The sequence below is a fragment of the Strigops habroptila genome, chromosome 8, assembly GCF_004027225.2.
Source record: "Strigops habroptila isolate Jane chromosome 8, bStrHab1.2.pri, whole genome shotgun sequence".
Lineage (NCBI taxonomy): Eukaryota > Metazoa > Chordata > Aves > Psittaciformes > Psittacidae > Strigops > Strigops habroptila.
Genome location: NC_044284.2, coordinates 15,043,035 through 15,070,169, shown reverse-complemented (window position 1 = coordinate 15,070,169; position 27,135 = coordinate 15,043,035). Strand labels below are relative to the sequence as shown.

The 27,135-nt window shown below is 37.0% G+C and overlaps 1 protein-coding gene across 4 annotated transcripts in view; it reads right to left on the bottom strand.

Annotated features, from left to right (window-relative positions):
* DENND1B (DENN domain containing 1B) overlaps positions 1-27,135 on the bottom strand; it is a 161,026-nt gene that overhangs the window by 84,643 nt on the left and 49,248 nt on the right. For all 4 annotated transcript variants that reach the window (XM_030494203.1, XM_030494200.1, XM_030494201.1 and 1 more), the window contains 2 exons: positions 18,520-18,569; positions 8,544-8,663 (listed from right to left, as the gene is read on the bottom strand). In XM_030494203.1, coding sequence (XP_030350063.1) covers positions 8,544-8,663; positions 18,520-18,569 — 170 coding nt within the window. The remainder of the gene's footprint in view (positions 1-8,543; positions 8,664-18,519; positions 18,570-27,135) is intronic.

The following is a 27,135-nucleotide window of genomic DNA, read 5'->3' as shown; positions in this document are numbered from 1 at the left end:
CCACAGACAGAACTTCTAAAAATAAGAGAGCATTCAACCAATATTGTAAACACAGCGCACATTAAGACATAAATACTTAGTAGGCTTTCAACACAAGCCTGCAGCCCGTATGTGTCAATACTCTCAATGAGTTAAACAGAATCCAAGATAATGAGACAGAACTGAAGAGCATGAGAAAAGAAACTCAAACACAGTGGCATCAGTTCCACTTTTTGTCATCTATTTACAGAAGTTACCTATAACAGTGATATCATCAGTGACCACATGTTACAGAACTTTCTACAACCACTATTTAAGCCTATAACATGCATGTAGTAAGTCTGGTAAAATAAATAGTACCAGTATAAATTACTCCTTATTTAGGAGTTACAAACCTTCTCATGTCTTTTAGAATTTTATAACAAAGACCATCACTGAAATGATAACAGTATGGTTAATATTAGTTGTTTGAGTGGGGGCTGGGCAGGAAAAAAGCCTGAAAAGTTTTAACCATATTTCATAGCCCATGTAACAACACTACACACTTTCTTACTCAGTGCAGTGTAAATTGTGAATCCATGGACATGCTTCCCATGCATCTCTTAAAAGCTTTCATGTGTGCTGTGGACAGACCTTAAAATTTCAAATTTCCTTATTTCAGGAAACATGCGATCTGCAACTGAAATAGCCAGTATGCAGAACCTAAGCATTTTCCCTGACAGGGATAGGAAACCTGTTAGGGGAAACCCTGGCTGGCAGAGAAACCAAACCTACTTTTGTGCAGCGAGTCTAGTGAAGAGCTATGTTTTCTTTGTAACATCTCTGTTCTCAGTACACAGCCAGCAAGGCTTTAGAAAGAGATCACATCTGTTCAGCAAAGAAAGAACAGCGGAAATTTGAACACAGTTATAGTTATGCATTTTCTAGCAATCTTACTATGATATCCTTTTAATGCTTAACTGCTGGTTCTTAAAAAACAAAAAAACCCAAAAAACCCAACCAACCAACCAAAAAATCATCATTAATTTACTCTTGCCAAGCCAGAGCCACAGAGGCAACATTTTCTTTTAGAGTCACTGTGTCTTTCTCACACTTTACCATACACTGTGCTGGCTATTCATCAAAACTACATCAACCTCTTAATGCTCACAGACATTTTTAAAGCTTGGTATTGTTGACAGTAGTTAAGGTACAACATTATTGCATTTACTTTTCAATACATTCTTAGATAACCCTAAAATTTACTTCATTGCACCTGTGAAAGGCCACTCACTGCTTACAGGCATGAATGCTGCATGCCCTTCTAAAACACCCATCATAACAGCACCTAAAATATCTGACCTTTGAGTTTTCTTCCACCTAAAACTCCTGTTCTATCATCTTCTGAAATCATGCTAACCTAGCTATAAACATTGCTGAAATGCACCAGAGATGGGCAAATAAATTCACCACAGCGTTCAGAGTACCTGCAAATGTCAGAGCTACTGAATACTTTTACCAGCCCAGAATTACAGCAGGGACTGAACCCTGTTCTAGTAGTTTTATCCAAGTCAAGGGACCAGATAGGTGTATATCACAATATATTTTTATAGCACTGGACACACAAATGGGTTGGATTATGTTAAAGCTTTCCAGCCTTTTGCTTTCACCTCTGCATAGTACTGTACGACACCCCAGCGTATTTTGCTGTAGAATATTCTAAAATCTTATCTGATCATTCATTTTTCATAATGAACATTTATGAACAGCATTCTATAAAAATAAATGCTCCTACTTCAATAAAATATTAATAAAATTTCTTTCTTGTATCTATGATCTCAACTCTCCTCTTACTGTGAAAAGAAAAACTGAATGCATTTTTTTAAGTCTATACATAAAAAGGTCAAATTCATTATCTCAAATTAATGAACACTAGCAGAAAGCCAAGGGAGATTTTTTTTTCTTGATACTGTGAGGCATGCTGACCAGAGTACTCATAAAAGAATTTCTTCCCTTAGCAAAATCAACTTTTTGATACGCTTCCATGTCTTCATGTAACAAAACCACAAAGAAAAACATTGTAAAAGCAGACTATTTGAACAAAGTTTAAAAACGCCAGTTTCCTTTCTGAGCTGGAAGACTGGAAAAGGAATTGCTTTAAGCCTTATAACCACAGACACAAGGTTAATTTAATTTCAACACGCCTCTTAAACCTGAAAAAGTAAGGAAATCAAAACAAGCACTCCATTACATTATATGGCATGAAACCAAAGGCCACCAAGACCTGTCCTCTGTTTCTTTTCCACATAACCTTCAGTTCTTCAAAAGTACACTTTAACTGCAAAAGGTTTTGTTGATATTTTTAATTATACTGTTCTACTGCAACAAAATATTACAGAAATTAAATAGAAAGCAAAAAAGTTGCCATTACATTTTTCTTTTATGTAACTGCTAATTGCTATTAATTCAGTATAATAAAGAATTGTAACATTTGTTGTCTTCATAAACAATAAAGAGTGCTTTTGTATGTGTGCATACACAATGCATCTCTGCATTCAAGGTAAACAAACACAGGTCGTTTGTTCATAATAAAGACAGCTATCTGATGGTACATTAGATTCTCAATTCAAAGAGCAGGTATAAGCTCTTTTTATTTTGTAAGGCTGTCAAGCAACATCTTTTTCCACTTATATCACATGCTAATTTTGCAGGCAGGGGTGTTAATTATTCTGTTAGTTTATTTGGACTACCCTAGTAAATAGATTTATTCATAGATGAACTTTCCCATGATACCAGCTTTACATCCTTATCCACACATTGTATTACATAAACACCATATATAGAAACATATAAATACTTAGGTTTGAAAAAGACCTTTAAGATCATTAAGTCCCAACCATTAACCTAGCACTGCCAAGCCCACCACTAAACCATGTCGCTAAGTGCCACATCTACATGTCTTTTAAATACCTCCAGGGATGGTGACTCCACCACTTCCCTGGGCAGCCTGTCCCAGTGCTTGACAACTCTTACAGTGGAGAAATTTTTTCCTAATATCCAATCTAAATCTCCTCTGGTGCAGCGTGAGGCCATTTCCTCTTCTATCATTTGGCACTTGGGAGGAGAGACCAACGCTCACTTCACAATAATCTCCTTACAGGTACTTGTAGAGAGTAAGGTCTCCCCTGAGCCTCCTTTTCTCCAGGCTAACCACCACCAGTTTCCTCAACCACTCCTCATAAGACTTGTCCTCTAGACTCTTCATCAGCTTTGTTGTACTTCTCTGGACTCACTAAAGCACCTCCATGTCTTTCTTGTAGTGAGGGGCCCAAAACTGATCACAGGATTCAAAGTGCAGCCTCACCAGTGCCAAGTACAGGGGGACAATCATTCCCCTAAGACCTGCTGGCCATACTATTTCTGATACCAGCCAGGATGCTGTTGGCCTTCTCAGCACACTGCCAGCTCATACTCAGCCAGCTGTTGACCAGCATCCCTAGGTCCGTTTCGCTGGACAGCTTTTCCAGTCACTCTTCCCCAAGCCTGTAGCATTCCATGGGGTTGTTGTAACCAAAGTGAAGGACCCAGCACTGAGCCTTGTTGGCTTATATTGCACTTGCTTAACTAAAAACTAGAAGAATCTTCTAGGTTGTCCTTCCAGCAAATCTTGCAAATTTATTTAAACTTTGTTTAGCACAGAAGATGTAATCTGTGTACAGAGAACTCATCCAGCACACAAATCTGTTAGGTTGGGCAACAATTTTTTTCCAAGTCAGTACAGAAATGTGCTGTCTGTGAAAAATACTTTTGGAACAGCTGAATTTAACAGTTGAGACCTGTAATATATTACTCATAATTCAAAACTGTCACACTAACACATACCTTAATGGCAAATAAAATCAAAATTAAAGTCCATTACTAAAAAGACATTACCATCATACTTGTATTCATAAAGTTATTATGAGCAGTGCATTTCATAATTAATTAGCTGTCTTACAAAAATGTCAAAAGGTTATCAATGAAGCCCCTTCACAGTAGATAAAACAGAGGAAAAACAAGGCTTTAATTTTCAATTTTAATGTATTTAGAAGCCTAAACTTCAAAAAAATAATTTAGGTTCTTAAACTATTAAATCATTATTAGTTTCTTGTTTATGTTTCTTTAATTGCACACATTGTCTTTGCATTCCTCATGTGACAGTCAGTAACTGTTTGAGAAACATACAAGATAAACATATAACCTCCAACAACATCCAACAATTTCTCTAAAGTTGCCACAAAACATTTCTCCCATAATAAAGAAAAACATCAAAAGATACACAACATTGTTTTAACAGATATGTATTCCTGGGTTAAGAATACAGTGGTCTTTATTTAAAAGTGCAGCCACTGCATGTCACAAAAGCAAGAGCCCAAGATATTTCATGGTTAATTGAAAACGTAAATTAAAAACGTACTTAGCATTTTCTTTTAATCCAAACGAGCCACAAGGCAAGAGCTCAGTCTTTTATTCAAAGTCATGCATAACCCTTGTTGCCATAAGTAGACTTCCACCTCACTGGTGCTTCTACTATAGCTCTGATAAAACTTTTACATTCATAAGTCAAAGGTTAAATAAAGGAGAGGAAATGTTTTCTGTCAAATAGTCAGGTAACCACTAACAGTCCTGAACTATCAGCAGGAATCTAACTTCTAGTAATCAAATAAAACTAAGGAAACTGCCTTTCCGTAGCTAAATGTCTAATGTCTAGGGGCTACTTTTCTGTCTGGAAAATTGACACAAAATGTGTAAAATTGAAACATTCTGCTTCTAAGGGATTTGCCTAAAGGAAGAGCGAGAAACCTTCAAGCGTGGTCTGAACTGAAAAACTACAAGGGCTTACCACATAAACCTGTCTTCCTTATTAAAGCATTTCATTTGAAAACATAGGTGACAATTTTACAGTCACAAAATTAATGAAATCTAAGACTGAGCATTTTAATGATGCATATTGTTCCTCTGGATACATAAGGACCTCAGAGTCCATCAACAGTTTCAAGATTTTTAACAACATAAATTTCAGTTAAATTATTTGCACTTTGTATTAAAAAAAAATGTTCAGGTAATTAAAAAAAAATTTCCTGTAAACCCAGAAAGTATTATTCCTACTGAAACAGCAGTGATATTTAAAAACAATACCCAGAAGAATTACATCTCTTTCTATGATTCAAAAGTGAACATTGCCACTTCAAATCTCACTGGCAAAATTATAACTTAAAATACAAAAAGTAAAACTAGAAGAAAAGATCCAGTATAGTAAATGAACACAACAAAGGTATACACTACAACATTCCTACTGTGGTACCCCTCATTCTTAAGGGGCTGCATTAGCTCAGCAGTTTGTGGAGAGGAAGGAGGTGACACAGCAGGATTCACACCAAGAGCTTCACAAAGGAGCCGTGCAGTTTAAAGGAAAAAGAACAAAACAAAACTTGCAAAGGAATCACACAAAACTTCTGAAGAATAATCCAAGATTTATTTTCTCATTTTACTATGGCTTTGCTCTTACTAGAGCTTTGAATTCGGCAGCTGCAGTCAAGCTCTGCGTGATCATTTTAGACAGTATTGTATCACAATTAAGTTCTTCAAACAAAAATGCCTGAGATAGCTACCTTGGGGGATTTTTATTTCACTGTGTAAACACACAGAGAACTTGAACAAAACATTATGATTTGGCAAAAAATTCTGTTTAGAGAATTCATATACATGTGTATATAAAAAGTGAAAAAAACCAAACATATAGAACTTACAAAAGAATTTTATGTGTACATTTTCTGTTTCAAACTATCCAATCTGAAGCAGGATCATCTGGCTGAAAATTCAGAGATGATTAATTAGTGTTTCAGATGAAGAATGAATTATAGAGAGAAGTCCCATAAGCCAAAGACTAATCTTACAAGCAGCTTTAGTTTGTTGGTGTAAAACCTGAGCAACAAGCAGCCTTTTCTTCAGTTTTTAGTTAAGAATCCCACTCAGCAGCTAAAATATTATCTCTTTAGCAGCCTTGGCATAAGTTAACACATGCCCTGCTACCATCCACAAAAGACATTCACAAGAGAAAATTGTGTCCTGTTCCCCACTCAACAGCCTATCCAAATTTCTATAGTATTCCTTCTCACTTTGGCCTGTTCCTGCTCTTTTCAGAGATTCTTACTAATATTTTAGTTATTTATGACAATTTCATTTAGTTAATTTTATCTAATTGACTTTAACAAAGACCATTGTCTTTGTTAAAGGCCCAGTCAGCAATCTTCACATATTCCTCTTGTTTGAGGCGATACACACATATGTCCATATGTAGAACTGTAGTTAGATATGGTATTTATGTGCCTGCATTTGTGTGTTTATATAAAAGTCTATGACTATTGTATAACATATCTGTGACAAAAAAGTAGTTTGAATTGCTCATACATGAGAATCATACTGTCTATATACACATAGTGAATATAAATTTGTTATTTTCATATATGGAAGAAAGAGAGTATGAACATACATACACACTATATATAAAGACAACATTCATTTGTTAAGCTTTCTTTGATTTTGGTTAATTTAAGATCAACAAGCATGTAAAAGGGAGAGTTAGATAAAATCCCAAAAGAAATCTGCTAGTGAGTCTTCTTTCACTTGGTCACTTCCAATGAATCTTGATTCAGTGCAGAAACCAGACTGGATACTAGAATATATCAGATGGAAATACACAACAAGCACACAAATTGGAGAGAAATGATCTACCAAGTTAGAAGCACAATGCTATGAAGCTAGTGCTCACATTCAGCTATGCATTGTAAATTTAACGTCGTCACAATAAAAGCAATAAAGGCAATGCTTTGATTATGGTTCAGCAAAAATTATAGCTTGCCACTTTTCATTTTCCTAGTTATTTCTACCAAGTAACAGATCACTGACTAATCTTTAGCTTAGGTATGTCTGTGGGGAAATGTTAAATACCCAAGTTTACACCAGCTGAGAATTGGTGTCTTCTGCTTTGCAGCACTACATATAGTATTTAAGTATGCATACTTGACTGTACGTAACTGATTAAACATTTGTTATTACAGCATTAGAAGCCAGCCAGCCAACGTTAGGAGTGCAAGTAAAAAATATTGTTTCTGGCTTGATGAGGGAGTAAAAGGTTAACTCAGAGAAGAGAGCTAAGCATATACATACATTCTTACTCTGAACCTTAACAAAATATATCAATAGAAGCTATCACAAAGAGGTTAAGTATTATAACACTCCAAAATCCTAAGAATTAAATCTTTCTGAAGTATGGTTAAAGAAATATTTTCAAGATCACAGAAAGTCAATTTCCAGATTAAAATATTTTCCTTTTGCTATTTTTACTATATGGTAGTAATTATTATTTTTTTTTTTGCAATATTTATAGCAAATACTTATTTTTACATTACTTGCCCAAAAACATCCAGTGTACTGGCTCTCAACATTAGTTTGGAATCTGTTTAAAAGCTCACAAACATCTTGATGTGATATTTGCAATAATTTTAAGCACTGCTCTACAAGTTTGTATATTGTTTGGGGCTTTTTCCCCCTCCCTGTGTTCTTTTACTGATATCAAAACATCAGCTTTTTTACAAGTGGATGTTGGGTTTGTCTCCCTAACTCATGTGGTCTATCCTAATGACACCTTACATGACTTCCTGATTTCCAAGGTGTCCAAATACTTGATAATCTGTTTTTCTCCAAAATCTTCCTAGATTACTCTCTAAATTCCTCAAAGTTGCCCCTCTGCTGCCAATGGGTTTGGCTCTTTAGGAGCACACAGCTCCCCTTTCACCTTGTGCTCGGGGATTCTTACTATGAAGGCAATTAGACTTCAGTCATCTTTTTCTCATGTGCTGCTGAACTGGATGTTTCCATTTGCTTCAGGAGCATTACAGGTTGCTAGGCTCTTAATGAAAGCTGCAAATTTGCCTTTAAATTAATTCAATTAAAAGGTGTTTAGGACAGGTAAACAATTGTTTTTTTCATTACCAAAACTAGTATCTTATGGGAAAAGAAAGAAAAACACAGACGGAGAAACAAGTTATTTCACTGCAGTCAATTTCTCCATCATCAGTATCTCTTCTACAACAAAGTGGCATGCTCTTAAAATGAGAATTATCTGGCTCTGGCATTTCTTATATTAGATATAGTCTGGCCAAAGAATACAGAAGAGACACCCAAAAATTGTATTTCTGAGGACAGGAATACAGAATAGTGCACTTTATTTTAAAATTGACTGGATACTTTACAAAGATCTCATTAGAAAGTAAAAATATCCACAGAACACCCCAAGCCTCTAAAGCTGCCGTGTATTGTTCTTTGCTTTTAAGCAGAGATTTCACATTATTAAATAGAATTATTTAGCCTCACACAAGAATTACCATCACATGGGGCTTGGGACCACTTTTCACGTGAAATCAATGTTAACACTGTTGTAGAGAAATGATACCCTGATAGAGAAGTGAAACACATTAGCAGAAAATTCTCTTTTTTTTGTTTCATATGCACTCAATGATTTAATTTTTCTCATACCGACTTACCTTAGAATACAGAGGCAGGCTTTGCCTCCTGACGTCAAACGACAAAATCCAAACCGTTGTTTACTTTCAATGTCGGTGAGCACAAAGGTAAAATGCTGTCCTACTTGGTTTTGGGACACCCTGAAAAGTTAGATAGAGAGCATAAAGCCACCATAATCACATAAAACATGAGCATTTAAGTCATTGGTCTTCAAGCATTTTCATGCTCCAGCCTCACTATCCTTCTGTCCCTTCCCACCATCCAGGCTGTGACTTGCATCCCACTCCTTCCCCTTGGCATAGACGAGGCCAGGCCCTTCTTTCAGCTGTGCCTCTGGCTGCTGATCCGGCCCCATGTTCCAGCTGACATGCCCCACAGCATCTGGCCTCTAGTCTGAATGGCTGAGGCATTTCATAAGGTCTTTTCCCAAGTAAGGCCTAAGCAGAGCCAGCACAAGCCTGCCACAACTTGTTGGCTTTGAGCACACCTCAACAGTGGAAAATGGTAACCAAAACAAAGTTTAAAATTCTACAAATAATGTCACAATACAGGCCTGGCTTAAGACAGACATTAGAAAACCAGCTTGCTTTTGTTTGTGGTTGTTTTTTTTTTTTTCCCTACAGAATAGCTTCATTGCTTAAACTGGCAGCCTTCCCCACACACCTTTTTTGCACTACACGTTGCCCAGCAAAGAACTTAAGTTCATTTTCCAGTGGAAACTTGTTTGGCTCCAAAAATGTAAAAACCAGAAAGTAATCAAGAACTAACAGCGCGAGAGCTAACATAAGAAGTAGTATCTTCAAGACTGTATCAAAACACGTACCCACTTGAGGCAGAGTAAGTTTACACAGAATTTCCCTGCCTGACGTTTCAACTTCTCTTAACCCCAAGCTCTGCTCAGCCAACATTCCCTCAGCAATGCAGGCTAATGTATTTTGTTCTCAGTTTCTACCTTCCCTCCAGTGCCACCTCTGACTCCTTGTACTCATCTCAAGGTCCCAGTCTCAACCTCCATTCCTGACCCCTCACTTTGTGCTTGACAGTATGAACCTTTTCCCAATTTCTCTTTTAATAAGAAATGACATCTTCACTGCCATGATGCATTTCTTATCTCCTTTATGATCTTAAGCCAGGTACTTTTCTTGTGCAATTTGTCAGCTCCAGCCAGAGGATCCCCGCATGAGATGGACCCACTTTTCATTATGGACAAACTTCTGTGATCTTGCAAAATAGACCTGATGTAAGCCTTTTAGAACACCAACAAACTATATCTGAAGTTTACTCACAGAAATACATATTGCACTTATTCAAAATCTCCCAAAGAAAATCAGCTTTAGGTAGACATGGCATTTTCAGCCAGGACAGGTAATGTGTGGCATAGAATGAATCAGAGAACGGTTTGGGTTGGAAGTGGCCTTTAAAGATTTAATTAAAACCAAATGAAAACAACAGTTATGATGGCGAGTGTATGTAGATTTAAAAACAGTAAATGCAGCAGTTCTGCCTGTAATTCTATTGTCCACTGTTCTTTTACCACTCTAACATGATCTTCTACAGCAGAATACCTAAGCACCTGCTAGTAAGGCTACAATTAACATGTGACATATGTGGTTCAGTCTTAGCTATCAAGCTGAAAATTAATTCTCAGAGAAGCTGAGAACCACCATAGATATCACAGTCTTCCAATCTAAGAGCACAAAATACTTTTTTAATTTATCCCCTGCAATATGGGTTGGGATTTCTTGTTGTGAGCTGTTTGGTTTGGATTTTTGGTTGGGGTTTTTTCTGTTTGTTTGTTTTTGTGGGTTTTTTGTTTGGGATTTTGGGGTTTTTTTGTGATTTTTTTGTTTGTTTTGGTTTTTGTTGGGGTTTGTTTGTTTGTTTTTGGTTTGGTTTTTTTTTAAATCTCCAATAAAATAAAACATAAAAATTTCCTCCTAGGAAAGAAGTATCTGATGATCAAAGAGCTATAAAAGTTATATGGGACACATGCCCATTATACTGCTTAACATGTGCATGACAAAAAAGCTTCACTAAAGTGATATCACTTGTAGAGTCTCCCACTCATTTCAATTTGGTCTAGTCCACTGTGAACACACAGTGACTAGACTGAAAAAAAAAAAAAAAAAAAAAGCCTGTGCAGAGCACATATGACATTACAAGCTACATTAAGTCCAATATAATCACTGGAAACCCATGATAATTAATTGGCTTTTTTTAGTTAGGTAATTAAACTCTGATCATTAAAACAAGAATTTTCTGCACTTGTCTTCAATAGACTGGAACAACCTAGTGTGCTCTTCAAACACAGTAAAAGCTTAATGGCTTTCACTCAGTCCTTTATTTTTCAGGTCCTACTATGTAGCTAGCACGCTGCCTGTATATTACACCTGACACAATAGAGAGCCATCAATAGCAATGTGTTATTATTCCCCTGTCAATGCTGCAATTTTCTCTATGACATCTTTGCATTTTCTCCTGTATTCCTGAGAGCGGATCGCCACTGGAACTGCAGTATGATTTCAGTATCCTGGTGCACACTGGCGCTGGGGGCTTACACGGTAATTCCACAGTAGCTGGTCAGGCTCAGCCAGTAGCACTGGTAATGACCATGAAGAGACCTCGGCTGCCTCCTGCTGCCACCCCTCTCTGCTCTGCTGCGTCCCACCACCATGCTTGGGGCTTTCTGCAGCCACAACTGGCTTTTTCTTACACCACAAAACACCTGGCATGGTTAAGGCTGGGGTCTCTATGCATCATCTTAACCCAAAGAGATCTGACAATTCACAAAAAGCAATTGTTAATAGATGCCCATCTGTGCAGGCACTGCATGTCAGGCAAATGACTACTCCTTTACTGCTGAAAAACAACTCCTTAGACCAAAAAACTCACATCAGTAAGGATATCTTGCTTTCATTTATTTGCTTCCTCCCTTCCCAAAAGATGACATGGAAAAATAACTGGTACTGCAATTCTAGCATACATAAAAATGCCACTATGCAAGACCACTTTAAAAATTATATTTAAATTCTGATATTCTCTGTTAGAAATAGCCCAGACCAATTCTGAGTTCAGCAGGAAGCAATTCCAGTGCCATCTTACCACCTCCAACTCAACATCTTCCCTTTGCTTCTTTAAAACAGATAACTCCCTGTTTCAACAGTCAGCATAAAAGCGTCCCAGCTTGAAAACTGCTTCCCACACAGTTTAGAAGTGGATGTAAGCAGCATGTTCCAGAGTTTAAAACTGAGATGAACTCCAAAGTTAAAACTGCATCTCCACAAAGAACCCAAAAGTTTGCATTTGGTCCCATGTGCTTCAAAGGAATACCTAACAGAAAAGAGCAACCACCCATCCAGACCACATTTTCTGATCAGAGTTTAAAATACTGAATTAATTCTGGGTTTCTAATTTGAGAACTCCACTTAAGGCCTGGGGGCAGCAAGGATGCCTGGTTTTTTACTCATCCACAGCAGAACGAAAACTGACTATATGTAAGCCTTACAGAAACAAATGGTGACTGGGGATTTCCATATATCAGTAGATAACCACAATGGATAAACCAGACACATAAAACATTCATCAAGTGCTAGCACCAGTTTAACATATACTGCATGTACCATCATGTGTACAAATGGTGGCTATGTGACTTGGGGTTCATGCTTCTCTTGTTTTCACTGTGGCACATTCAGGTTCTTCAGAAGTCAAGTCTCACCTTCAGAGGTTCCTGGCATTGCTACTGAACAATGATGCCTCTCAAGCCTTCTTAATATGAAAATCAACACAGGTAACACAATTATCATGTACCAGAATTCCCTACACAAAATGTTATCTAGACTTTCTATCGGAACCCAGGATTAACTGGCCAAGCTTCAAAAACCGTCTGCAAAATGCTGGTCTAGTCAGCTGTTTGGAGGGAGCACGATCTACTCACTTGCGCAGGGAGAGCAGGCACAAGTCGTTCCCAGCAGTCGCTGACCTCCTCACTCATTCCTCTGCATTGCTTTTGACTTACTTTCAACTCTTGCCCTGCATGCTTTTAATCTTAGTTTAACAATAATAAATCACTAATAGCAAAGAATGTGTGTAAATACCTATTAACCCTGCAGACTATAATGGGTTCTTTCAAGGTTATTACAGTTCAGTAGGAATAAAAGTAGTTTTTAAAATTTTTTAGGTACATATCTACACATTGCAGTAAAGGCTCCTTGGCACCCATGCAGTAGGCAAAGAGTCATTTTAAAGAGTTTTGTTTACACTACAGTCATCACTCAGGCCTCTTTTTAAGGCTGCCTTGAAAAAGCTGATTAAGGCAGGAATTAAATATCTTCAAATGAAAATCAGCATGTCTAATCATTAAATTTATCCCTTGTTCTCAGTAAGAATTGCTCTTCTTTCCAATTAATCTGTTTGGGACACAGATGATGTTTGAAACAATTTTTTTCTTGAAATTTTAGGAATTTTTAAAGGGTTTTGGATTTCAGGAATATTTTTCAGAGAGTTCATTTTTTTCAGTGAGTTTCAGAAAAATGAAACACTTTATCCATGGGAATACAGGTTTTAATGACTTATTTTTTTAAATAGAACAAAGTTACTGGCACTGTACATACATGTACTTGACCACTGTAACTAAAGTACACAGTTCTGATTAAAGCTTTGGCGGCTCCTACCTAAACCTGAAAATTTCAAATGGATTTCATCACCCAATCTGATGCTGAAAAGCAAACCCCACCAGTCATTCATCCTAATTCTCCTCAGATCAGAGACTAGATTAGGAACAGTTTCAAGCAGGAATTTGAAAAACAGATGTTAAGCTACTGGCACAAGCTGATGGAGAGACTGGGATACAGTAACCCTACGTTCGGCCATCTCCTTCAAATCCTCAAAAATATAGAGCTTCCAAGGCCAGGCTGAATAGGGCTTTGAGCAACCAGGTCTAGTGGATGGCGTCCCTGCCCGTGGCAGAGAGGTTTAAAGGTTAGATGACCTTTAAGGTGCCTTCCAACCCAAACTATTCTATGATTCTATGATATTATGGCTGTTTTCTCCACTCCAAGCCCACTCCATGATCCATGACTCTACAGCTCAGGCTCCCTATGTGGAGGGCTCATCTGCTCTAACTGAGCTATCTCACTTGAGCTCTACTTCCCAGAAACCCCAACCCCTTACACATCAGAAAAAAAAGGAACGGGAAGAAAACCACAGTAGATAAGAAGATGCACAAGCTACCACCAAAGTAAGAAAATTCCCACAAATAAAAAGCATAGTTAGCTTATAATTGGGGTTCTGTTTTCAACACAATGGAAGCATTAAAAGAAACCACAACCGGTTAGTAAAGTGTCTCACTGTGTCTTTAAGTCACAACAGAAGCCTACTTCAGGGGCCCTGGCTATCATACATGGCCAAGGATGTATTGGAGCACACTGTGGCTCCCTCAGGGTGCCCAGGTATCCTCTCACACAGGTCTGCTTCTGCACACACGTAGAAACAAATAAGCCTTATTCGAAACCAATAGTCACACTCTTCCGCTGCACACAGTGCACACTGCAACCTGTCCTTACAAAGACTTCTCTTACACATACATTTTATATTATGCACTAACATACTATAATACAATGAGACAAAGAATTAAAAGAACTCAATTGTATAATACTGCTGCTGCAGTAGTTTTGAGTTCACAACCCATTTTGCAAACTGACTGAAATGACTGAAGTGTACAGGAAATGCTACAGTTTATTTACCTTCACCTGTTCAGTTTGAATTACATTCTCAATTATTTACTTTTCATTCCCAACTACTTACATTGAAGGCAAAAATTTTTGTGTAAGATATTTTATAATCACCTTTCACAAGATGTACAAATCCAATGATCCCTACAACCATTGTTTTGCACTTGTCTTGATCGTAGCTGCTTCTAAACACAGACTTTTACCAGAAATAATCAACAAAAACAGCATTAGCCAGGAAAGGGAGTGAAAGCGATGTCATTCCTGCCATCATTACTCATTGACCCTAACAGATGAGTTAAATAATAGGCACAATAATTCCCAATAATAGGCACAATATTTCAGCAATATTCTACCGCTAATGAGAAATCTGTGGCATCAGCAGCAGCACGACTCCTTACACTCCAAAATACAACACTTCGCTGTGATCAAGTGGGCACCATAGGGGAAACTAATAAGGTACATATCATTGTCTCCATGCTCATCCTAAAGGCAGTTTCCAAAGCGCCTTAGCTAAAACGGCATGTGTGCTACACATTCTGCCAAAAAAATGCATTCTTAAAGGGAAAAGACAGAGGAAGGGAAGGAGAGTATTTATGGCAGAGACATATGAGAGAGATTCAAAGCACAGATCAAATTGAGCAGTGATGTAGTGCAACCTAGGACTGAAACTGAAATAGGTCCAGAAGGAACAAGAGGAGAAGATGCATGCTCTCTAGTCATCATCCAGCCAAATAACTGACAGATGCAGACATAAAGGTGTGGGCTCTCTGCAAAGTTACAACTCAGTTTTGGGTCAAGAGTGAAAACACCTAAGACTCCTGGAGAAAGAAAAAGTGAAGAAAACCATGCAGAATTTACACGAAGGATTCAAAGAAAAATATAGAGGACCAAGTGCTTTTTCTGAGGTAATAATATTAATTTGGCAAACATTAAAAGGAAATTAAAATCTCTAGGTTCTCAAATGTTAAAGCCTCCAATGCTTTATGAAAAGAAACAGAGAAATTAATTCTGTGGCAAAGAAATGGAACTTACTTGTAAATATCTACAAGCAAACTGTTAAAATGTTATTTGATTCTGTCATTTATTAAGCCTAAACTAATTCATTCACAAAAAATCCCATAGGCTCTTGAAGCAAAGGCTCTTGAAGCAAAGGCTCAAGAACTTCTATGATGCAATTAATTTCTTAGCCCCTTCAAAATAAAAAGCCATAAGCAGCAGTAATGAAATTATGTGCTTGTTTTCCGTTAAAAAAAAATATATATATATATATATATAAAAATTATATATAAAGCTGAAAGTTTAAGTCATGGTCAAAACATTACCCTATTGTGCCTTTTCTTGCTTGACTTTCAGTTTAAATCTAATAGGAGTTACCTCTAGATTTTCAATCACCTTTCACAGAATCCACTTTTCCTAATTAGAACAAGTAGTGTACAGTTAATTATAACATCTGCATAAAAGATAAAGTAAGTATGCCTGCTGAGATTATGTAAGCAGCATCAAATAGTGAGAACTAAATCTGGATCTCTGTCTACAATCACTGGAGCATAGTGAATAAAACAAAATCAAATACATGCTCTCATTTCATTCAGTATTTAATACAGGTGACTTGGAAGAAAACAGGTGATGATTATCTTACCACTCTGCTTTAACAGTGCTTTAACTTTCCCATTTCTATAATTTGAAATATAGATTTCCTGCTTCAATGAGTTTTATTTGGCCAGTTAGCAAAAAAGACACTCCATTCCCTCCAGCTCTTCATATAATAAGAACCCAGGAACTATCTATGGAATAGAGTCACATATTTTATTTTAGGTATTTTAATGGCATCAGTGGAAGTTACCACTTTTGCACTGGTAATTTCTAACTCTTATCAGGATCAGATACTGCTTGAAGTGGTTTATATATGTGGAGTACACGTAATAAAGGTTGAGAAACTATGCTCTCTGAAGTACAATATGCTCAACCAATGAAACAGATACTTTGTGGTTCACTTCAATCAAAGCTTTCTGGACAGGAATTATTGAAACTGCTCATAAAGTACTTGGAGGTATCAGGTGTATGGTCTATCATGATCCTCTGTACAAGAGAAAAAAAAAACGTTGTGGGGTTGCTTTTTTTCCACCAGACAAGTGAAAAGCACATTTATGGCTAGACAAAAACCAAAATGCTTGTCACATCTTAATTGTCCATTGGAAAAAAGCTGTATGAATAGGAGCTTCAGCAGTGTTTTTCTCAATCCTTTCCATTATCAGTCCAAATTTCAAAACAAAAAGTAAAACTGACAACACAGAAGACAACTGGCTTTCTTTTCAAAAAGTGGCAATGTATGTCTGCATTATAGAACATGCTGAACTGAGTAGTAAGTGGCAAATACACCACACACAGCAAGTTGTTCACGCAAATAGGGTACTAGTAAACAGTTGTCTGCTTTCTTGAATGAGCTTCCAGCATATCTGTCCTTTTCCCCACAATAGCTCTGCCCCTCCTCCTTGTCCGTGCTCTTTTATATTCTCATGATCCTGCATTGCCCTTGGTTCTCCCACAGATCTCCTAGAACTCAGTTCCCAGTTACGCAAGAAGCTGTGAGTGCCCTGGCTGATTTTTAAGCTACCACAGCACTTACTGCCTGAGCAGTTAGCAGGCCAGGCCAAACACATCAGTTTTTGTTCCACTCATCAGGATATCTCAGCTTCCAAGAACCTCTCCTTCTTCTGTTTGACTGCCAATTTTTATATATCTGTAGAAGTTTTGCACCTTTGGGAGCACTGCTTTACAGGCGAGTATGAGGCCAAGAGTCAAAAAGCACGTCTCAGGAGGAGGACATGGGAGAGTATTAACAAACAAATAACAAACATCCCATAACCTTTTCTTTCCTTTTTTTTTTTTTTCCTTTTCAAATATTCAGCTAGAATACATACCTAGCTATGCTACAAATTCACATATTCCCATAGTTTATTGATTAAGCTTATCCATCTCATACAAGCAACTGTCTTCTGAATGGTTCAACAGAAATAATTAATGCAAGATGAGTTATTTGAAAGTATTTGCTGCCAATGATTATTTTCTTGCCACTGGATGGCAGCAGCAGAGTCTCACCTTTTTCTGTTATCCTTAAATTTTATTTCCATTATTCATCTTCATTACCAATTTTAAACAGAATTCTGTACATATCTTAAGATATGTACACTGAAGACACTAATGCTTTAAAGCCAACACTGACAACCGTATTAGTTGAGTCATTAAAACAGCTTAAAGGACAGTGATCTTAAACCAGTTCAAAACCCAAACAACTTAATTAAATTCAACTATAAAAGACTAAATGGACCTAGTTTACTTCAGGGAAGTTGTGTTTATGAAGATCTTTATTTCAACAGCATGTTTTTCTGCAAAGCCTCTCTTCTTTCCTCTATACAGACACTATCTTTTACTTCACTGATAGCAGCTTCTTGCATCCAATAGATCGTTTTCATCTTCGAGTCTCCATCTACAACTGATGCCAATGTTGTTCTGAAACTAGCTCAGCCTGCACACTACTTGGGTGTATCTTCCATTAATTACGCAAATCAAGCTTCTAATTCAATCTTTGCTTATTTGGACAATATGAGTTTTCCAAACTGAGTACAATTTATTAACTTCATTACCATTACTCATTTTGACAAGCCTAAATAAATATTTTATTAATAAAAATGTTTTATATGAACAATTTAAATGACTGACAGCATTACATGGAAGCCACATTATAACTGATACCAGAAAGGTAAGGGCTAATTAATTATAATGGTCTTGATTCTTTGAGAAAAATGAATTGCATATTCAGTTACCTCCATGCAATTGAAGTCTTAATTCCTTTGAACTCAAACAACATGTTTTCAGTACTGTAAAATGAGTTTTTATATCCTGGTGCACCATAATTTTTTTTTTTTTTTTTTTTTTTTTTTTTAAGATGCTTGCTGTTTGAAGGAAACTAAGTTATATCCTTATATTAACACAGATGGTGTTTACAATTATAATGGACAAAACTAGGAGCCAGAACACAGCTCTAGCTTGAAAGAGATATCTCCAAAATTCTGTAAAGGTTGCATTTTGCTGTGATAATTTCTTACTAGTGATTTCAGACTTACTTGAACAACAAAGGACGTGCATCTGCAGGTGTAAGTTCAGGGAGTACAATATGTTTTCTCTTTCTTTACATCTTCCTTTGCAATTACATTAAATATCAATTCCTATGGTATATTTTTAAATAAATGATAACTGTACCACATACCTTTCAACGTCGAAAGGAAAGCAAAACTTTGGAATGCTGTTCAGCACTTCCTGTAAATGCAAGTAAAAGAAATAAAGTTAGGCTTTTTGAAAAGGCTTTTGAAAGGCTTTTAGGGCAGTTGCTAGCAACTACAGCTTGCTTTTAAAAAATATCCAAAAATACTCATAACGAATAATAAGGTCAACAAATATATGATTGCAAAAAATACAGCACACGTTCCTGGACTGAAATAATTGATTATTAAAAAGGAATTAAGTTTGTGCTTTGGCAGATTGCAAAGACAATGCCATAGAAGCCCCAGGAGGGAAAGGCCTGGCCTGAAGGGTATTAACACCCTTCACGTCCCCGCTGGGATTCCCTTCAACAAGGCCATATGGATTTTACAAGAAGCACCACACCATATGGGTAAGCCACGTCTGCTGCTACTTGTACCACAGACTAGCCACAGGGACTTCTGACAGATCCTGGCTCAAAAATACAAATGTTGTTTCAATTAAAATGCAGGCAGAGAAAAGGGAATGAAGTTGGCAGCAGAATGAATTACAGAGAGGTATAACAACTCTATACATGTTCCATAGTCAAATGCTGAAAATGATGGAAATCGTCTGCTGGTCCGAAGGAGAAATTTATATGATTAACCCTTCAGGTTTCACAAGCAAGCCTTGCTATTAATAAAGGGAAGGGGGGAAATCCACCGGATCTACATTCGTACCATAATATGAAAGGATAATGTTACTCTTTCTTGCAGAATTTTATTTAAGAAGCTGTTTAGTGGCAAATAAAATGTGTTAATTAAAATATAAAAATGCTCTCATACCAGTCTACATTTTTCTTTATATATATACATACTAAAAAAAAAAAAAAAAGGTAGATTACCAGACCAGTTCTTAGCAGCAAATAAGCAAATATTAAACAACAACTTTGCAAGATCCCAGAAAAAAACAGGTTGCATTTCTGCGCTCCCAGCTGGGAAAACAAACCCTCTGTGAAATGCTTCAGCTAAGAAGAGATAGTCAACATCAACGTACCTGGTCAAAGCTACAGAATTCCCTTTTTGTAGCAGACTAACAGACATATACTGCTGTATACATGAGTTATTCCTCAAGGTGTGTGCTTTCAGAAAAATGCATATTGATTGCAAATTTCCAGAGCTGCACATGGGGATTTAAGAACTTGATCTAAAACGTTAGCACTCTCCAGTCTGAACTTTCTGTTTACTGCATGTTGAACAGTCAACTCCCACTAGGGAAAATAATGTATTTAAATTCCTACACACCACAATGACTATTTACTTCAAACATTTGCCTGGCTCAGTGGATAGTGTTGAACATGAAGAACCCATGCAAGTTAATCAGCAAGGGACGAATAGTTCAGGAAAAGCTGCCTCTGAGTACAACAAGCATGTGTTCGTTGCAACATTTAAAAGCTATGTGACGTGCCCCAGTAAATCACTATACAGTACAAAAGGGAAAAGTCAACTTTGCTAGAATTTCCAAGTCATACAAGAGAGTTCAAGAAATCTTTGGAACTTTTACTTTGCCAGCACAGATAAAGAATGGCATGAAAGCCACATGTAGTTTTTTGGGAAACGTTAGTAACTTAATTATGAGCAACAGCAGTACATACAGTATACTCCAAAAGAACCACCTCAAGCACCATTCTGACTGCTGTGAATGGACACTGCAGAAGGCTGAGGGGCAAAATACAAACAGGCCAGGTAAACGTGAATTTCTGTAGGCAGGAAACAAGCATACAGGATGCTGGTAGTAGTAATAAAAACCTCTGGCAAAAGAAAGTAAGCAGAACAGGCTAATCAAAACTTTTAGCTCAGAAATTTCCTAAACAAGTCCAAATAGTCTCTTCACTTCAGGCTCACAAAGCTTGTTTTTCCCATTCCAAATAAATAGTATTTTATACTCTACTTAAATTCCCTTCCCACATCTGCACCTATTCTCACACTACAGGAAGTCATTTTCTCCTTGCTACTGAGGATTTTAATTGCTGCCTGGTGAGCTTAGCACTGACTCAGAATTTGGTATGGAAATGTATTCATTTATGTTCCCCATTGTATTCTCTCAGAATAAATTATCACACAAGAAAAAGAAAACAAAAACAAAATAAAACCCAAACGTATTAGTTCAATATTTTGACTAAACAACCTGAAAATTATGGGTATGTTTTGCAGGCTGAGCTGCAGGACCGCATTTCCCTGTCCCTCCCCCAGCCAGCGCACGTGCACGCAACTTCTGCAGAGCAGCCTCAGCTCGCTTCCCAACTGGCAGGAGCATCCCTCAGGGGACAAGTCTTTAAACCTCCGCACTCTTTAAAATTCAACCAGCCAGCAGGTGTATAGACTGGTGTATAAACAGTATAGACACACAAAAAAAATCCTCTCTCAGCTTATGTCAGTGACAAAGCAGCTCAGCAGTTGACTGCTTCTCCCCTGACAGCCTAAGCCGGGCTTACACAGATCAATAGATGGAAGTCCTACCTAGCTTCCAGGGCTCAGTTTTCTCCCTTAATTACAGGTGCTATTCAGATTTTTAAAATGGAAGAAAACAAGATGCCCCCAAGATGCTCTCAGACAAATTTAAAATGCAAATGACCTCAGACACACATTCACATACAGAGTCACTATTCCTGTACAATTGAAGCTGATACTTTCAGTACCCTCTCCACTGAATAAAATTTGAGTCAGTCTCCTAATGGGTCATCATTTTCAAGGATTTCTAACTCAGCCAGGACTTCCTCTTGAGTCAACATACACATGCCCAAAAGACTAACGCATTTACTGACTTTTATTTTCATAGCTTCATAAAAGTATGTGTTTATTTCTGAAGAAAAAACGCTGTACAAGTCTTCAGAAAGCAAAATATCCTTGAATCACATGTGCCATGACTATTTCCCCCTCTGGTTACCACAGCTTTCAGAAACGGTCCCCTGTGTCATCAAGGAAAGGAATCGTATATGGAGGAAAATAACCATGTTGTAAGTAAAAATAAAAAAAAAAAACAAAACCCCACACATAAGTAAAAAATGACAACTAGTTTTCAAACACCAAATAAACATCTACAGTTGCACATACAATTGAGCTTAACTGCAGACTTATACTATCTCACTCCTTATACAAGCTCGAAGAAGAAAATCATAAAATATAATGTGAACTGCAGCATGGTACTTCCCTTGCAAAACACTTAAACAAAAATGGAAATTATATTTAAGAAAATACTTCCTTTATGCCTATAGCGCAGCAGCAGAAACTTGCCCTCTCACAGGCTCATGGCCCAGTGGTTTTATTAATTCATTTTCATCAATTGTATTACCCAGCTCCAGCCTGGCCCGGCCAATCTTATTGGCTCTACGTTGAGATGGTATTACAGAAGCCTAAAAGGTAAGAATTATTTAGTATTCCTTGCTTATTTTGAAACCCATACAGCTAATTCTGCGTATCATCATTTTATAAAGCCATGTAAAAGGTGGTAGAAGATGCTTCTGAACTTGTACACACAAGCTTTCTGGAGAAAAGCTCCTGAATAACTCACAGTCTTGCCCTTCAGTGAAATTACTGGTTAGTCATTTTAGTTAGATTCAAGATATACACCATATTCATTACTAACTGGAAAGGACGGGTTTTTGTTTTTGGTTTGTTGTTTTTTTTTTTTTATAATAATATCACAGTCAATTGATACAAGCATATGAAACCTTCACTGCTGTTTAGTCTACATTGTAGAGCACAGTGATTTGGAAGGATATTTGCTTCTTTTTCCACTTGACCAAGATACAACATGATCTCTCTCCAGCTAGAAGGTGGTACAGGAGCTGCTTCTACAGGAAGATTGCACCAGACTTGAAATATTTTACAGAACCAGTTTATTAATCTATCTCTATACAGGTATGAGCGGGTTTTACCATTTTAACTTATGCATTTCAACCAGTTACTTTATTCCATGTCAATGAGGCCTGATGACTTGATGAACCCACAGAAAATAAGTTCATCACTTTATTATACTACTGAAATATTTAAGTATTGAAGTTTAACCTGATTAATTTCTGAGGTTAGAAGGATGTGGGAATTATTCACCTCAGCATTTTTTTTCTTATTATAACAAATTCTGCAGTTTGCATTTAAGTGGGAAGGGAAAAGAACCTGATTCTTTCTAAGTGCCTGCCTGTGAAAGGATTGAAGATGTTCTCCGGTAGGAATATTTTAAGGTATCCAGAACGCTGAACAATAACAGCATTCATAAACAGCAGTTTAGACACTGTTTTTTTAAAAGATAGTCCTGTTAACTTACAATTATTTCTGTGTTTTTCTGCAGCAAAAGACTGTTCCTTAAGCAAGCTGGTGGGTTCTCCCCAAGGTCCAGTCTACATATGGAAAGAGCATCTCTGGAGAAGAAAGAGTACAGCCTCACACTGTGTCCATTCCAGAGACACATCAGGATACACAGGGAAGAAATGGCTTAAATAAAATAGGCAGTAACCAAGAAAATTTTAATTATTTAATTACAGAATCTGGACCAGGTTACCAAAATCATTCACATAAACTAGCATCTATCTACTATTTATCATCCAACTATCCTCATCACTCTATTCTGCTTTGAGGCAGAAATCAGCCAAAGAAATATTGTAGCAGCACAAAGAAATGATCATTCACTTTGTTACAAAATGCTTTTGCACTACCCTCCCCCCACGATCATTACTTCCTCAACTGTTTTCTTTCTCAGTAACAATATTTTTCTAGCTTGTGTCTTTCTCTTATTTCTCTACCTTATTTTTGAGAAGTCCTTTTCCCCCGCCACTTGTCACTGAAAAGGGAAATTCTCTCTTTTGTCAGTCTTTATTAAAGTAGATATGACAAAGATAAAACAGTCTCCTTTTTTTCCCTTGTCGACAAAAGCTACTACCTAGTCTATTTTAGTATTGCATCTAATTGTCATTCAAAACTCTTATTTTCTTCCTGCTAGAACTTCCTCTCCCTACTAACCTCTCTTTAAATGTCTTCTCTTGAAACACCTGACTGCAGGTCTCTATTTTGGTTCTTCCTTTCAGTTTTCTCTACTCAAATCTCCATCTCCAATGTCCTCTCTTCTTCACTCGTAACCCAACTTATTCTCTGATCTTTCCTCAAAGGGGATTCTGTTTCACCATTCCTCACCATAGTTTTCAGTCACCCTATGCCAGTCCAAACATACAAACAAGAGATCTACTTGAGATTTAAGACTTTCATGACAGATATTTCTGACTCAATCCAGTGACTTCAATAGGAATATTTAAATGGTTCAAGTTAAGCACAGATTTAGATTCATTCTTAAATCAAAGCCAGGCTGCTTAGTATCTTGCAGTGTTGAGGCCTTCATCATTACGGCTCAATGAAGGTGAAATTCTAATGCTGCCACATGAAACAGCTGATGAAAAGGCAAGCTCTGTCCTCGACACTGACTTTTCTTTTTCCTTCCTCTGAAGCTGCACACACCCACAGCAGGGACCCATGTGAAGCCAGCAGCAGTAGTTATATTTCAAAGACTTAGCTCTTACCTCTGCTAAAAATCTCATCAGGAAAAAATGTAGCTACAATAAAGGCAGGCCCAAATGGTTTGAATAATAAAAATATTTAATCTTAGATTACATTCACAGAAATCCCAGAAATCCAAATGTCTAAAGTATGGAAGTCAATATCAGACCTCCATAACTACATAAAGAACCACAGAGTAACTTTAAAAATTCAGAGATTTTAATAAGTTATAAAATGTTGAAGTCTATTTGTCCAATTTTTCCTGGATCTCATCATATAACCAGTTAAAAATAAAGCATATTTTAGTCACAGTTGTGTCCAGCATACAGCATAGCATACAGGGACCCAAAGTTCACTTTAAAGTAGCAACCTCAGTTACAAATAGCAGAATAGCTAAAACAGTATCAAGCTCAGCACAGGTTAATTTTCCCGCTAAATAAAAATGAAAATACAAATGAAAATACAAATAAAAATAAAAATACAAATACAAATAAAAATCCCTCAACTTTCCTGGAACTCATAATAAAAACATAAAAATTGACAACATTGTTGTTCCCAAAGAAAGTTCCCATTAGAATAAGTGTAGACTGAAATATTACCATCTACCCCTATTACTGGCAAGGCAAACGAAAAGATGGTAAGTACTTCGCCATACAGCTCTACCGAACATAATATTTGTATCCAACGCACCAACAAATAATTTCCTCTTACTTCCCTGACTCAGGTCAGGAAGACCATTATTCCCCAGGCAGTATCAGACAGCTGGGAAAAACAGGAAATATGCTCTTCCGTCTCCATTCTTGAGGTCACTATGTGGGCAATATTCAAGTTTCAAGGTAGTAAAGTATTTTCTTTAAGAAAGTTCATTACATTTTGTGCAAAGCAAAGACACCAGAGTATGACACACAATTTTCTATCATTATGCAGTAAGAAAAAAGAGAGTTTTTATTAACATGCATTTTCAATGACAGCATCTCTAACATTATCTGGAAACTCAACAGAAAAACTGTCTTAAACTAGAGGTAAGTTGGCCTTACTTTCAAAATCCAAGTATGTAAGTCTTTGAAGGCCAGGTTAAAATCTATGTCACCCTGCATAGCTAAGAGGGCAGCAATATTTGTTTCACTCAAGATGTCTGAAGATTTCCCACTGCTTACACCACCAGTTAAGAGGCAACCTGACAGCAACACTGAGAACCTCCTGCACATCCTGTTCAGATGCTGCTTTTCCAGTGGTGAAAAAATAACCAAGATAAAATAAAGCACATATTAAAATTGATTCTTATTTGGTTTACCTGCTAGCTTTTTTCTTTCCATCTTGGAATACTCTGATAGTTCAGGACAGAAATGACCATATTTGCAAAATACCCAACTCTACCTATTCAATATATTGCTTTAAAGTGAAGTTTGCAGTCTCAGAAATGTCTGCAAAACAATATCAAGAAATATCATGAGTCGTTGGTGCTCAGGTCAAAGGCTAGTGTTTGCTGGATTTTCTTCTCTATTATCAAGGAAAGAAATTTTTAAAATTAAAATTCACTATAAAAGTATACTACAAATAATAAACAGCTGTATTTCCACAGAAATAAAATATGCTGAAAAGTAATGAAATTTCAAGCATGTCAAATTCTACAAACTCTACTCTTGATGACACTTGATACAGATTCGTTTCTACTCTAAGCATATTTTGTTCCAAATACTTTTTTTTCTCCACAAATTCTGGCATTTCATCAGAGACTTCAAACTGTGCATAGTACTAATTATTAAAGAAAGGATGAAAAAACCACAACTGCAATTTTGATAGAAGTAGCCAAGGCAGAAGACTCACAACACGCAGCAACCAGGAAACCAGAATGAAAGGTCAGACTAAAGAAGAGGAGAAGATTGTTTCTGAGGCAGAAAGGAGAAAGCAGCTAAATGGATTTACCTTGTAAATTAGGTAACTGTTTCTATCCGCACATGGCACCACGTTGTCTTTTTAATACATGTGATCAGAGGTTGCCAGACTTTTGGAAGTAGAACCAGCAAACATTTTAAATGGCTGAAGTTTTTTCGAGTCTCCTCTTAGTGCCTTCAGTAAAAAGCCTGGATTTTTCCATGAAACATGTTTTTGCAGGCTGAGAGGTAAAAAAAACAAACTAAAAACTCCACCTTGTTTGAAATATCACTTTATGCTTTCTGACTCCCTCAGTTTTCTAACCGTTACGCTTCCACCCAGGCATACTGCAGAAGCAAGCAAACAAACATTATGACTACAACAGCCAAATCAGGAACAGCAGCCCAAGCGTGACAAACAAAATTGCTCCTTTTTCTGAACTACATCCTAAGTATAACTAAGAAGTACTGCATTAGTTACCAAAAAGACAAGTCCTGAATGAGTGTCTGTAAACAGTAGGATGTCATTCCTTGCCTAGAAAGCTTCTACTGACCAACTGGTCTGCCCAGTAAATACCCAGTACTGATGTACACAGAAAGGTTAGCACCAGCTCTGCAGATTGCTTCTATGTAAGAATTGGCCAGACCAAGCTGGGGACTGAAACTGTGTCTTATAATTCTAGAAGACGCTCTTTCAGAAATAGAACTACCCACTGATTTTTTCATAAAATGACCATAAAGCACATGCCCTGATGAAATCCTGATTTTGCTGGCAACTCAGAAACTTAAAAGTACATAATAAATGAAGTATCACATAAGTTAATGAAGAAGTTGGGTGCCACAGTGAAAGAAAACATCTGTAGTAAAGATTGACTTATGCAGAGAAGTAAGGTGAGACAGTCCAAACGCTAAGCCCTGACTGGGCTCATCCAGCTCTTAAATGCACAGTCCTATGTGGAAGCATGCCAGCTCACACAGCTGTGCCAGTAGTAGGGGAAGTTGGGGAATAGCATTACTTGTAAAAGGTAGCGAAACCAATTACATGTGTGGGCTGACTTTCTTGAGCTAGAAGAATCTATAACCAAAAGGAACTGAGAAAGGAAATGAGCTTGTGAGGAACCTGTTAGGATTATCATTTCATAGTTACAATTATTTGTGATTTTTTTTAAAGGAAGTTATTTCTTGTTTTACAGGCAGCAGAGGTCAAATTCTAAGCCTTACAGCTCA